The 14,985-nt window shown below is 37.9% G+C and overlaps 2 protein-coding genes across 2 annotated transcripts; both read right to left on the bottom strand.

Moving 5' to 3' along the window:
- Positions 1-341: 341 nt before the first annotated feature.
- LOC146470645 (uncharacterized) lies at positions 342-2,896 on the bottom strand. Its single transcript, XM_085121870.1, has 2 exons — positions 2,610-2,896; positions 342-1,804 (listed from the first exon to the last, which is right to left on the bottom strand). The coding sequence occupies exons 1-2, from the start codon at positions 2,719-2,721 to the stop codon at positions 1,248-1,250; spliced, it is 669 nt and encodes a 222-aa protein (XP_084977996.1). The 5' UTR covers positions 2,722-2,896; the 3' UTR covers positions 342-1,247.
- A 1,603-nt stretch (positions 2,897-4,499) lies between these two features.
- LOC146470644 (histamine H2 receptor-like) lies at positions 4,500-14,882 on the bottom strand. Its single transcript, XM_085121869.1, has 3 exons — positions 14,087-14,882; positions 8,271-8,383; positions 4,500-6,542 (listed from the first exon to the last, which is right to left on the bottom strand). Exon 3 carries the CDS (start codon positions 6,509-6,511, stop codon positions 5,375-5,377), a length of 1,137 nt encoding a protein of 378 aa, XP_084977995.1. The 5' UTR covers positions 6,512-6,542; positions 8,271-8,383; positions 14,087-14,882; the 3' UTR covers positions 4,500-5,374.
- Positions 14,883-14,985: the final 103 nt, after the last annotated feature.

Raw genomic sequence — 14,985 nt, 5'->3', positions numbered from 1 at the left:
CTTTACATTGGTGAAACCAATGTAATAGACTGGCTCGTGGATAAGTACAAGGGTATAGTGATGGACGGACTGTGAACATTCGCTTGCAATCGGTATTGTTTTTGGAGAGACAGAGTATGTCCTCTCAGTTCGTTGTTCAGAGTGTTCAGGATCTTAATAGGATCACTGCCATTCTGAAATAACACTGAAATAATGAATCGTATTTTGTGTGAGACTCATCTGCCTGTTTCCCATGTAATCTCCGACTATTGCTCACTTCATATCATAAAAAGAGTAATCCTTAACGATGTAATGTAAACCACCATAAAATTCCACCTGTAACTGACGTAGTACCTCTTTTATTTATCTTTTTTTCGTTAGCATTGGTGACAGCAACTACCCTTCAAAAAGATTTCGATTTGGAACGCACTTGTAATGAAAGACAAGCAAGACTTTTTTACAGAACAAACTAGTTTAAATACTAACTGCTTGTTTGTTAGACTTTCTAAAAGTCCTTTGCTTCCTCTTGCCTTGACTAGTGAGCAAGTCTATAATAATAACTGTTTTTCACGGTGATTGTTCATAACCCAGCTGGGTTAAAAATTGTGCTTCCAAAAATAAACCATGTTACCTCAAAAACTTCGACAAAGGTCATGCACGTCTCGCGTGCCTGTGTTAATATTTGCAGTCGAACAAATGAACATCTCTCGCTTTGGGCTCCCTCGCAGCCGTTTCGTATCTGCGAGGGAGACTCTGACTTTGGGCCCCAGCTTTGCTCCCCGAGTAGACATTCGTTTGGGATGCATTGCGGATTTTCAACAAGTTTTACATGTACAAACGTTTGGGAGATGGGTCCACAAACATTCATATCACGCTGACACGTGTCTCTAAACGCTCAAACCTGCGACGAACAGGACGCGTTAAAAATCGGCGAGTTGAACAAACCGGGTGAAGGATCCACCCCCACCCCATTTGCCTTGCATCTAATTCACCACCAAGCAACTTGTTCACAGACTTGAGAATTTGTACCAAACACTGTTTTATCAATAGACCTTCAACCCAGAAATGTTTTTCTTCCAAAGTACTTTTGGGTATAGATATTTTCAGTACCTTCTTCCCCATAAAAATTAAGTTCACAAATTCGTGTTGCTGCACTTCAAGAACTATATACTTTTCCATTAATACTAGAATTCGCACCTCGGTTCGATTTGAAATAGTCAGAAGGCTTTGTCTGGATTTTCATTATTATAGAAGGTTTGCCCATTTACTCAATCGATATCTACTCGGAGTGTTCCGAACTGAGGCGCCAAAAAGGGATTTGCAATCTTCGTGCAACACACGAACGTGATTTTAACAATCGGGGAACACGGATCGTCGTAGTTCACAAATCCCAGGCGAATCTCCAGTCGGAGCCACTTCGTTAAACGTCGGAAATCTTCGGGGGTGAAAAACAACTGTACAACTAAGGCGAGTGCGCCTTCGCCTATCGGAGAATGCTGTGCATGTAATATTTCTTGTAATAGCAATGTTCTGTTCCCAAAACTCCCCAGGAGAACGATCGCGGCCGACGCGTTTTGATGTACGTAACCAGTTCGCGAAAATCCACCTTTTTCCAGAATTCCATTCCTTCCAAATAGCTTAAACATTGCGTTGGCCATGTACCTGTTTATAGGGAAATTGATAGTGGCTGTTTTGAAGATGGGCCGAACTGTAGGTGTTGGCATCTCATCTCGTTTGAGTTCAGGCGGTTCCTCGCGGTAGTCTTCACTTGCGCTTGAGTTCTTTAGAAGGTTGACAACAGGTTTTTGGTGGAATTTCAAAAGAACTAGAAAAAAAAGAGTTTTGACTTATTACGACAAACACTGCAGACTTCGATGATAAATAAACGTAACACTAAATTGAAACTTTCCGGTTTAATTTAAAAGACACATTTTACTTTTTAATGGTTCAAGCTCCTTATTTTCTGTCGACTCATTTTAAAATCAACGAATAACGACCAGTGATGCTGGGTTTCCCTTGATTTTGGTATGTTTTTACCCCACAAAGAAAAATTTCATAATTCTCTGCTCCCTTAAATCGTTTTCTTCAATTTATTTGTTTTGAATTTATTCAGAAATTCTACTCCCTTTTTAGAATTTTAACGTCTTATTTAAAGGCAGTTCACGGCCATAGAAAGAAATGGTTTAAAGCTTAAAAGCTTTCACGGCTGTGAGTAGCGACATGACATGTCCTTGTGAAATGTATAATAATATTTAATCTTAGCTTTGATGTCCCATGCACGCATGTATAGCGTTATCTTTCTTGGGCTACTTAGTTCATATTATATTTAGGGAGGTTACACACTGAAACATTAGTATTCCTCAACGATTAATGGACCAAAAGTCATGTACCATTTGTACAATGATTTGCTGCGCTGTAAAATTTCTAAAAGTGCGAGATAAATTTTGAGGAAACCGATGTCAAATATACTAAAAGTCACTCCAGTCCTTGTTTAAGGCTTCTTGTTCTTCTCTTTTTAATTTTGTCGAGGGTGATTGTTTTTCTCGCTCGAAGGAATAGTTGTAGAAGCTTTAAAAAAAATGAATGGTTCTAAAACAAAGCGCAATCAAAATATATACTTATAAACTTACATCTAAAAGTGTTTTTCGTGGCTTCGTTGATAGCTCGAACTTTTCGTGAAGATCGATCTAAAGTTGTTACGCCTAAAATGAAGATTATCAGCAAAACTGATGCTTTAGCCATTGCAACTCAGCGAAGCCAACTGGGATCTGTCCTGGAAATACGTTGTTTTCTGAGCCATAAATACTGACCAATGTTCCGGTTAAAACGGCAGGCAAGATGGTTGCCTTGGATACAAACCCCTTACTGTGAGAATTTTCCTTATAATTCGTTCTTATTGTGTACATAAAGTTGGGGATTTTCTATTGTTGTGTACCTTTTGAAAGTTCGTTTAATAACGTGTTTTAGGAGCTCCCATATAAGCTTAACACAGGGAAACATTCATAAAAACTATATACTTTAAAATAAACAGTACAGTAACACAGGAACACATTGCTCAATAGCCACAAATTGGGCCATATTAAATGATATTCATGATTAGAACCATGATGTCGACATAACACCACTGATCTCTCTCGATAAAACCCACCAGGAAAAACCTAAAGATAAAGCAGATTGGTTGAATAAACAAGACAAGAATTAAAGGAATAATTTAAGTGATAATCTTGATGAAGAGAACAAGACTTTTAAATTTTAAAGACATGTTTCGGCAACTCCTGTGCATGCCATCGTCAGTTTATGGATGGAATTACAATGATGATCAATATATAGCTTTTACGTTCTTTTAATAATTTAAGTGTATGTGGCGTACGGAAAATTGCCCTTCGCCATTTTCCTTCAAAATAAAGAAATCTGATATGATTCATTTCGTCAGTATTTTTAGAAGTATTATACTTGAGAGTGATTGAGAAATTAAAAAAAAAAAGTTTTTGTTGTAATTGAAAAATGAACAAAAATGTTTACAATATCGAAATCAATTTATCGATTGCATTTTTGTAATAAATTTTTAATTATGCTTAAAGCAAATAAGGGACCTTAATTTTGCGAAATATTCCGGCTTGTACATGAGAACTGAACCAGAACTGGAGCTAAAATTAAAGCTTAATAAGTGGCACTTAGTTTAAGCTGATTACCTAGAAGCCCTGATACTCAGGTTATACTTAAAAAATGTCACTTACTATTGCACCAACTACGTAAATTTTAGGCTATTGTTCTTTATTTTAATTTTTGTAGGATTTCGTGACAGTTTATACTGGTACAAGCTTTATTGTCTGTTACGGTGCGACCAACCTCGTTACCAGGGGACCGGGAAGAGCAGACACAAACTGCAAGGCTGATACTACGTGAAAGAGTTGACTTTGCGAGACAACAACGCGACAGAAACCGACAAAACAGGGCTGCAACCGTGGACAGCTGTTTCGTTCTTATTGGAACTCGTCAGCACGGTGTAGCAGTTCTATATGAAACCAGCAACAGAGCCGGCTCAAATAAAATGCAACAAAACCCATGCCCTATCAAGTTTCGTACTTTGAACCTGCCCGCTCCCCGAATCACGCGTTGCCACATCACGTGCCTCAGGGAGAAAGCAGGCAAAGCATCGAATTCCTGTCTCGCAAAGTCAACTGAATGTAGATGGATAAAACCATCTTAACATCTTAGAGACAGACAGCCTGGGAACGAGGTTGGTGTGCGTGAGGAAGCGATGATGGAATGTTACTTACTAATCTACTAACCCAGTCCCAAGTGATAGAAATCCTGAATATCACCTCCCCTCGCAAATAGCAAGGCACCTGAAACAAGACAAATGTTTGCAAAAGAAGAGAAACGTATTAAGTGCGGTCTCCTTTTTTTTTTCAACTGACACAACAAGGATGTGTCCTGTGAGGGTTTTGAGCCTCCATGATATTTAATTTATTGTTTGGGGTTTAGTACCCTATCAGGTCTTATACGTGATATTGTGCAATTTCATAGATCCTTTAGCAGAGGGCGATTAATAATGAACTGATTTAACTCCTGTTTGACGTTTTTATCATTTTTTATTGATACATGAGCCATAAAGCGTGTTTAAATAAACTTTATCCATCCGCGTGTTCGTTCATTCGTTCGTTCGTCCGTCCGTCCGTCCGTCCGTCCGTCCGTTCGTTGGTTCGTTCATTCATTCATTATTCCTTCCTTTCTTCGTTTATTCATTCATTATATATTCACTAAATTTCTTTTCTTTAACAATACTTGTAAGCTTGCAGGCAGGTATATTCCTTAAACTTCTCTATAGAGAAGTTATATTAGTTTTCGAACTATTAATTTTTTCACAGCAATTTTTAATTGTATTACCTTTAAATGTATCTAGAGCAATATCTCCTTTTGGAGACTAAAACACAAGAAAGACATTCTATTACCACTATATACTATCATTCATCTTTCCAAACATCCTTCCTTCCTTCCTTCCTTCCTTCCTTCCTTCCTTCCTTCCTTCCTTCCTTCCTTCCTTCCTTCCATCGTTTACTAAACTTAATCACCAGGGACCAGTTGTTCAAAGCCCGATTAAGCTAATCCTGGATTAACGTTAACTTTGATTCGAGTTTAATTGCTAATCAATAGAGATTCTCCCATAATAATTTTGTCCCTCAGTTTTGTCTAAGACTTTTCTAAGCTCCTTAGTTTGAAATTAGTATTTTAAACCGTTTTAAACAAGCGAAGTGAAAACCTTGATTACGTTATAATCGTGGATTAGCATTAATCGGCTTTCGAACGATCGGCCTCAGAAGTCAATACCCTGTGCCAGTTTAGTTCTCACATAAGACAACGTATTGCAGAAACTACAGTTCACAGTAACAGCTCATTGCGACTTCAATGAAACATTGTAAGCTGTCAATCTCACGCTATTGGTCTGTTCAGTGATGCTTACATGACGCCCCCTGCTGAATGCCAAAGATGAGGTGCTTCTATGAGACGAGAAGGAGCCCAACTTTGACTTGCGCGATGCATCCCTACCGATTTTTCTGATCGACAGATAAAAGTTGCGGTACGCCTCCCTAAACTTCCGGTTCCTGAGTGAATATATGAACGGGTTCAAAGCGGAGTTGAGGTATCCCAGAATTAGCAGCGCGGAGAGCACTTCCGGTGGCGTGTTCATATAACACTCTTTACAAAGGCTTAGGGCAAAACTTGCCACGCTGTACGGAAACCAGCAGATGAATAACGCGGAGATTATCAAAGCTATCGTCTTTGTAGCTTTGAGATTTCTCTGAAAGTTCCCCTGGTCGCGTGGTGCCGGGTGACGAGCGACACTTGATGGAGTGTTTGCAGCCCCGCGAAAGCCCTGAGAACTTTTCACGTTCTGCGCGATGCGGTAAATTTTGAAATAAATCCCACCTATCATGAATAATGGTAAAATAAAGTGAAGCACAGTACTCAGTATGGAGTATTCTGGAGTGATGTTGAAATAGCAGTAACCATTCATTACATGCTGGGGATAGGATTCCCAACCCATGATTGGGATTAGTGAGAAAACGAGACAGTACAACCACAGGGATACCACTAAAACACGAGAGCATTTCACAGAGAGAAACACTGTCTTTCGAAACCGCCTCAGAGGATCACTCAGTGTCTTGTAGCGGTCAATCGTCAGTGCTACCAGAGTTAACATGGAGGTAGGCACGCTGAATAGGTATGCAGTCGTCCACACAATGCAGAGTAGTTCACCGTGCTTCCATGCTCCGTTCAGAAGTAAGCTTTCCGCGTCAAATGGCATGGCAAGGCACGTCGTGAGGAGGTCAGAGCAGGCCAGTGAAAAGATGAAGGACATTGTAGGCGAGGAACGGAGGCTCTTGTTAAGACAGATGGCCGAGCAAACCAGAATGTTTCCAAGTAATGAAATGGCAATGATGACAGAGTAGCAAATCGTACAAGTTATGGCAAAAACCGGGTGCCATCCAATCTCGTTTCCTTCTCCAGGTAGCGATGTGTTGTTCATTTTGTTGCGTTGATTGATTTAAGAGAAGGTCCTTGGAAGTAAGAATCACAAGAAATTAGAAGAAGTCGTTTTTACTGTTGCTGGCCTATTATATTAGAATCAGAATTAGCTTGCCCACTCTTTTTCTAAAGAAAAACTTGCCAAACTTGATATAGTAATTCAGTAGCGCACGTACCTTTTGTTACAATTCTGATTATAATTTTTGATCTTTATCATCGATTGTGACGTAATTCTTACAATTGCAAACAAAGAAATAAGAAAATTACGTCCTGCGATGAAGTAACATTACGAAAGAACTTTACAACTGTTTGTAAACAATATATGCTAAAGACGTCAGAAGGTCGCGGTTGAGAAAAGTCGAGAAAGATGCAGACAAAAACGTTCTCTCGGGCGCTTAGAAACTTCTAAAAGCTTTTAAAACTCAAAAAGCACTCGCCGCTCTAAAATTAGAACAATTTAGATTTTAAAAATGTCATTTACTTGGTTACTATCTAAGAATGGATTTCAAACACTTGAGAACATCCGAGTGTTTGGGAAAATAAAGACCTTTTATCATATATGTGTTCAAACGTTTCCAGTTTCCAGTTACTTTTTAAAAATACTCAAAGTCCCCAACGTAATAATGACAAATGCTAATGCAGATTACATTTATAAATAATTTCCTTGTTTTGTTGTAGGGAGGAGAATAGACGTATACAGATAATAATCAGTGATAGCGCAGAAAAATTTAAGGGTGCGTTCGATTGACCCTATTCCGGAATAGGAATATATACTATAATGACAAGAAATCTCTCATAGGAGGTTTTAGGAGTTACTGAGTACGAGACGACTCTTAAATTCCCATGTGTCACCGATAATTTGCTGAACTGGCCTCCCAAATTTCTTAAAAAGAGAAATTTAACAGCTATTTCGCTTATTCTTATTCCGGAATAAGGTCAATCGAACGCAACCTAATATGCCTGATCGTGGAATTTCAGTGCATTCTAACTCCCAAACACCCATCCAATTTGGGAAACTTATTGCTTTTGACAAAGTTTTTAAGACATGGCAGCTAGCACATAAAATGCTGATAAATTCGTCTTGGAGCAAAGTTTGACACTGACAGTAATGGCCACCCATCGCATTAAGAAATCAAAACATGAAAAATATTTTGTCCAGAAAGACAAGTCAGTAATATACCTCAAACACAAAAGCCGCAACGAATTCTTGCTTCTTGTAACGCTCAATGTACATGTTCAGTTAATTGTTGCTTTTAGTAGGAAATGGCAATAATTGTCATTATAATAAACGGTCATTATATTGATTTATATTGAGTTTGGGTGTGAGAATTAATATTTTCCAAAATGAGAACTTCATTAGAAAAGCTCGTCGTAAACAAAAAAATGTGAGGATATAACCAAATTTACAATTTTAAGCACGAAATTTTTTTCTATATATCTTTCTAACGCACTAGACTCTAGTCTTTTTTTTTTTTTTTTTTAAATAGCGTTTGTCATTTTTTCTAACAGGTAGTCTTCAAAAATCTCGTTCTTTTGTTACAAAATCGAACTAAGTGCATATGCAGCTATTGGCCAATGTTCTTCTTTGTCTTTGTATATTTTTCCTTTTTTTTTTCCTTCTCGTTTTTTCTGTGAAATGAATACCGATAAAATCTAACCTGAACTATACAACACTATAAGCTTAATTTCGCAATCCAAACAACCCTAAGCATTTAATAATTTTAGTCGCATATCTCAGAAATGCTCGCAGAAAGACTCACCTTTCAAGTAAAAATGTCTGAACAGCAATTTTCCAACTCGTTACTTTAGTCCAGATTAATCTGCTTTATCCTTTTCCGTCTTTTTATACTCAAATGCGCAGGTAAAGCGATATCTAAAGCAAAACCGGCCGCAAGACAAATGAATGACATATTTTAATTAGATTTCGTATTAAGGTTGCTAAAAAGCGTGCCCGGCAGAGACAAAAATCGAAAGTATAAGGTTTTGTTTTGCTAAATAACAAGAGTAAACATTGTGATATAAGTTCGTTTTCCCTTTCCTTGTGATGTAAGCGTTTACACTTCTTGTACCAAAAAGTCACATAACTTTAAATTTAGAGTCTACAATCATTTGTAAATATTTTATAAATATTCTATTTTTTGTCAGCGGTACACCAGACCAGTATGGAACGATCGCCTGTCAGTGGGAATAATGCGATCCTCGTCATACTTTCAAACCATCGTATTAATGTTTGCTCATAGCCACCGCATGAATTTATTTAAAGCATCGACCGCCTACCCCCTGTATTAGCTTGCTATTTGAAAATTATCTTGATCAAAGATTGAAAGATAAAAAAGCCACGTACTCACTATCGTAGGTTTACCAGAGATTTATAAATTTGATTATCGTTTCTTTTATATTAGCATTTGAATATTCAACATGACATACAGTGTCAGTATTTCCCACGATCTTTTTAAATAAACTCATTCTCTGAGTAAAAAGTAAGGTAATTCAACCCGTATTGTAAAAGATTTTATATATCTACGATTCCTGTTATCTCGCAAATGTTGTCCGTTTTAAGTATTTTTACCTTGGCTTTTATGCTGCCGCGGAAACAGGAATCGTGTTCTTTTATTGCGGACGAAATTTCAAACTAGTTCAGTGTCTTTTATAGCTCTCTGGTTACGTCAGCAAGGCAATCAACCTCTTCTAAAAAGACAAACATCCTCTCTTTAGTTTTAATGGAGGATTTTCCTCGAGTGAGAAACGTGTGGAATACAGTTTTACGTTTTGCTTTTTTAATATTTTAGACTGCAGAGATTTTATGTTTAAGAAATATCGTAAAAGAAAGAGGAACATAAATTGACCAATCGTTGATTAGGAAAATTTGGCGCCAAAACGACGCGGCTACCTCAAGCCCTGAAAATCGCGGGAATCTGCTATTCTATGTTTTTTTAGTATAAGTACGTGTTACTCTTACAAGATTCATGCTTATTCCAAACGTTTTCGAATCAAGTAGTTTTCATTTTTCTCCAATTCTATGCAGTTACGTTTGGTGTCAAAAAATTCCTACTATACCTTCATAAACATTTTGACTTTTAAAACTAGCTTTCTCTTTGAACTTAAATTCAATGCATACGTCGGTTACTTGTAAGGCAAGTTATAGGTACATAATTTCTGATATTCATTAAGGACGAGAAAAAAACAGCCAGCGATTTTTACAATTCCTTAAAAATTTGTAAGTTCTTAACATGCAGATTAAATCGAACGTCCCGGCCTTTGCAAAGGGCACAGGTTTCAGAGAAGCTTCTTGCCTTTTTCCAAGAGAAAACATTCAGCTAAGCATCCTGGGGGAGTATTCCATAGTGATTAGTGATATGGTTACCGGCAAAACCCGCCTAGGACAATGATATTGTCATTTCAGCTTGAAGATATGTATTTAAATATTATAAGTGATGTTACTCAAAGAGTGTTACTGACGACTGAGATGGAGCTTTCAAAACACCCGACACAAACTTTGATAGGTGCACGTGATTAACTTTCAACCCAGACGTGACCGTTTAATCAATTTAAGGAAATTACCAAGGTCAGCTGTAAGGAGATAATCAATTGTTTCATGAAAGGTTGTCTCGTGCCATAATTCTGACACCCATTTGGTAAACTCTATACCTTGATTCGTGGTCTTGCAAAAGCAAACTGGTCGCGTATAGTTAATTAAACCGGTAATATCTGATATCGTGGCATTCGAGACCCACACAAAACTGACATTTTTAGTTCTTTTTTCACTTTCACTCTCAGGAGTGACCAATATGTAACTTCTCCTTACATTGTCAATACATTTTCAACCAGGAGGTGATAAGAATAAAGAAAATCATCAACTAGATGATATTGTTTAATGATGTAACACCAAATTCTGTGAACTAACTTTAAAAAGAAATGTATGGCAGTCAGTCAGGAGAATTAACACTCAGATCATGAGAGTGGAAGGGTTAAAAGTTCAGTTTGGTTAGACATTGACACCTGTCATCGACTGAGTGGAGCGAAAAAAGTCTGTGCCGACTATTACTCGTTTCATCAATCACGAAATTAAAACGGCGCTTTACAAACATGGGGTCAAACTGAAAAATGTTTTAAAAATTTCAGATATATTTCCGGACTCCTCGACAGTCTAAAAGGATCTTCATGAATGAGAAAATGACAACATACCACCACGAACAGGCGAGCAAAGTCAATGCGTAACAAAATGGGTCTCTGCTGGGAATTAGCGCACTGATTGACGGCAATATTTTTGTCAAACCATCGCCTGAGGGAAGATCGATTAGAAGAAAACAACGGCAAACTCTAATCTAACAATGGCATGGTGGGGAAGATCCCCGGGGGAGATCTTAGGAACAAACTTCAAAGTAGACAAGTAGACAATAGTAGACAATAGATGATATTAGACAAACGACCAGATTATTAGGGTAATTCCCTCAAAATAAAAGTGGTCGTAAGAATTCTCTCAACTTTCACTGATTAATTAAAGGACAAAAGCGGCGGCGACTCCTGCAGACCCACCAACTATCGCAAATTACACTTGTCAATGATCTTCGATTTTTAGAATTCGTAACTTTGATGTAAATAAAGTTTCGGATATATACGTCCAAAGCGCTCAAATGAAGGGGAAGTATAATTATATTACTGAGATTTGATGTCATTTCAAAACCCCAAAACGAACCTACTCCATTGTTATGATTATAAATTTCCTTCCCAACGTCCTACAACTGTCCGGATGAGTGCCTCTTGTTACAGATGGACTGCATGGCTTGGAATGGGTTGCAAATTGAAAAGAGCGAGGCTAACCTTTCGTTTTCAAAATTCGCAGTAAACCAAACCACACTTAAGTTGTTGCTTTCAAGAATTTAGTTGATTTAAGTTTCTCTCGGTGTTCTAGAATTATAATTGTAACTAATAAGCCCCATTTACACTACAGGAAATTTTTGGCACGGCTCGGATAAAAATGGTACACGTACCAAAAACTATAGCACTGATGTCCTGTTTACACGTCTTTTTTTCTGCCGTGCTAAGCGGCGTGAGAAATTAAAATGTTTTGGTACGGGTAAAAGGCTCAACATCTTGGGTAGCGTACGCGATTATTCCTTAGGGCGCATGCGGCCAATGGCTTATTTCATTCAAACATGGCGGGTGAGAAGTATTTGGAGTGTCTACTTCTAAAAAGGCCACACATCTTGTCGCAGGGACGTCGAAAATTAGTCTCTTCCTGTTCTTCTTTCCAGAATAATAGAAAAGGCGTGAAGATACAAATATGTTCATTGTCATAGCAGCAATGCTGACTTGTAACTGTCCTATCGAGCAACGATTTTGGATGTTAACACATAAGAGTCACTGATTTGAGTTGCTAGAAACAGTATTCAGGGACAAGGAGTGTATTCCTTTACTTCATTTCCTTTCTTAGAGTGACCGTGAGATTTTCTTGGTGACTTGCTTGTTGCAGGGCGCGCCGATTCCGCCATGTTGAATGGAATTACTACACATGCTCCAACAGATGGTGCTGACCACAGTTACGAAGGCTCGTCAGGAAAAAAATGGTTTGGCACGGTCAATCGTTTACACTACACATTTCGTCCGAGCCGGGCCGAATTTTTACCAATTTCACCCTTGCTCGGACTACCTTTTCAGAAGGGCCGAGCACGGGTGAAATTTTGGGTCGGCAGGGATAAAATTTGGTACGGCATAATCATTTACACTACAAAATTTACCCGAGCTGAACCTTTTTTTTGGGTACGCGTGCCATTTTTATCCGAGCCGTGCCAAAAATTTTCTGTAGTGTAAATGGGGCTGGTGAAGGTATTGCAGTACCATTTTCAGCAACAAAGGTCAAAATCCCTGAAAAACGTTTCCCCCTTAAGATTAAATCACCATAAAGCTTTTAATCAGAGCAATTTTAAAGAAGCCGGGTACGGGTTAATCGTTAATTTCAAGTTTCAAAGATTCGCGAAGTGGAAATTAAAGAGGGACCGAATGAGTTGGATTAAAAATCATCCAACAGCACTAATCTGGAAAATGTGGACTTTTTGAATTATGAACTGAGAATCTGAGAAATTTTAAAGAAGGGTATGGGTTGACAATTAACTGCAAAGAAAACCCCAGATGACCAGAGTTATGGATATTAAAAAACCCGCCTTGACTGAAACTGAAAAGTACCGTTGAGGTACAAAAGTACAAACTTCGATAACTGCAGCCAAAGTTCCGCGAAAACTTAGTTATATTCAAGAGAAGCTCTTCTTTTGGGGAATGTTCAAAATAGAAATCGGGAATTCCACTATCTCCCTTGCGCGAAAGAAAAGGAAAATTTCAAGTTTCAAAGAATCGCTAAGTAGAAATTAAAGAGCAACTGAATGAGTTGGATTAAAAATTTAATTCCAAAAGCACTAATCTGGAAAATGAGGATTACCGGAGTTAAAACACAATACTAAACGATGAGATTAAAAATGAGCTCAAATTACGTGAATGATAATGAAGATAATATAAGGCAAAGCTGTTGGTGATTTTTGGATCAAAGTTTAAATGGGTGGAAAAGAGTGACGCACTTTAACTGAAAGAAAAGGAGCTGTAACTGGAAGGTTATTATACTGAGATAGAAGCCGACAATGGCCCACCAACCAAGGATAATGAACAAATCCTGACAAAAAATCGAGGAATCCTATAACAGCTTATAGAGATCTCTACAGCTCAAAAATAGCTTATTCGCCGGTCAGCTTTGAAAAATACCCAGACTTTCGTCTCAAGAAAAGCAAGAGCTCTAGGGTCCTTGACGTTTGAAGAATGTAAGAAAATGCTACTCAGACCTTCCAAGACGGAAAACTCTCAAGATGGTTCAGGGCCCAATACGATAATTGACGCTAACTCGATCTGGTGGGCCACGACCAAAAGTCATACTCAGCAGCTGTGATGTTGGACAACTCTCAATCTCTTAGCGGTGTGATTTTATTTTTACCCAATTAAGGGAGGGGTTGGGGTGACCATTAATCACTCCAATAACGCTATTGAACATTGACTACAGAATCTCATCGAAGGTTTTCGCTAAGAGAATAGAACCAACCTAAGTTAACCTTGTTCACCCTAGCTGAACAACCCGGCTTCATCAGGGAAGATACATTTCAGAACTGATAATAGATGTTTAATATGGAAGACGCCAAATCACCTAGACTGCACGGGTGTTCACATCTTGGTAGATTTCTAGAAAGCTTCAGTTTACTCACTGGATCTTTTATCCTGTCGGCTTTAGAAGTAAAGAACTTTTGAAGAAGGAGTTCAGCTAACTAAAATAGATTCGCCTGTTTTACAGACATTCAAAGCAAAGCTCTATATAATGGATATTCGGTAAGCTGGTTTAAGCCTTCCGGAGGAAAGTGACATGTAGAGAAATTCCCCGGCTCTTTCTGTGCCATATTACCCATTTTCACAGCAGAACGTTGTAGAATAACATACGGAAAGGTAAAAATAAAAATAAATAACTAAATAAATAAACATCTAGTTTTTAAATTAAATTAAATTAAATTAAATTAAGCTAACACAGTTCGCTGATAACACTAACCTCTTTTGTGATAGTTTGGATTTGATTGGCGCCGTCCTAAATAAAATCAAGACTTTCTTCAATTTCTCAGGTTTACGAAGGCTGGCTATCTGGCTTGGAAAGTGGTCTGATCAAATTAATTGAACAAACACAATTCGCTAACGACCCTAACTTGTCTCTTGTTATGACTTAGATACGATTGGCGCCGTCTTAAATAAGATCAAGACTCTCAATAATTTCTCAGGCTTTACATCTAAATATAGACAAAACTGGTAGATGGTCTGAAAATAAACTATATACCACTGTGGATAAATTGAGTGCGAGAACCTACCAAAATCCTAGGAATTCATGTATCCTGAGCGATGAAAAGAGATCTACCACCTGAGCTTTAACCTCAAAATTTAAAAAAAAAGTTAATGCAGTCGAGACTGGGGATATGTGGAATTATAGAGGGTTGAGTTAATATGGGAAGGTGTTAGCCCTAAGGGATCTCGTCTTTGATCAATTCAGCAATCGATAGCCAATGTTCCCAAATATGCCCCAATCTGAATGTCAAAAGAGATTTTTCAAGTTCCTTTGAAGAACAAACGAGGTAAAATTAAACGCGATGTCATTTATCAAGAATGTGACAAAGGTGGCCTTTGCATAATAGATCCACCGGGCGAAATAATTGACAATGCGTTCAGGTTGGAAATAAAAAAACAAGAATAGTAACTTTGGAAACTTGGAAAACAAGAATAGCAACTGGTAAACATTCCCTTATTAAATTAAAATTTTCTCCTGAGGTGTAATTAACATATAAACTACTTTGAATGGCCTGCCAAAAATTTATAAGGATATTCTTATTTTTCTGATAAACTTAAATCCCTTTAACACTACGACTATGGAAAACTGGACATGTTCTATGTTAAATACAAAGG

The sequence above is a fragment of the Pavona decussata genome, unplaced genomic scaffold, assembly GCF_977016875.1.
Source record: "Pavona decussata unplaced genomic scaffold, jaPavDecu1.1 SCAFFOLD_113, whole genome shotgun sequence".
Lineage (NCBI taxonomy): Eukaryota > Metazoa > Cnidaria > Anthozoa > Scleractinia > Agariciidae > Pavona > Pavona decussata.
Note: the sequence above shows the minus strand (reverse complement) of the source record. Positions and strands in the feature narration are given on the sequence as shown.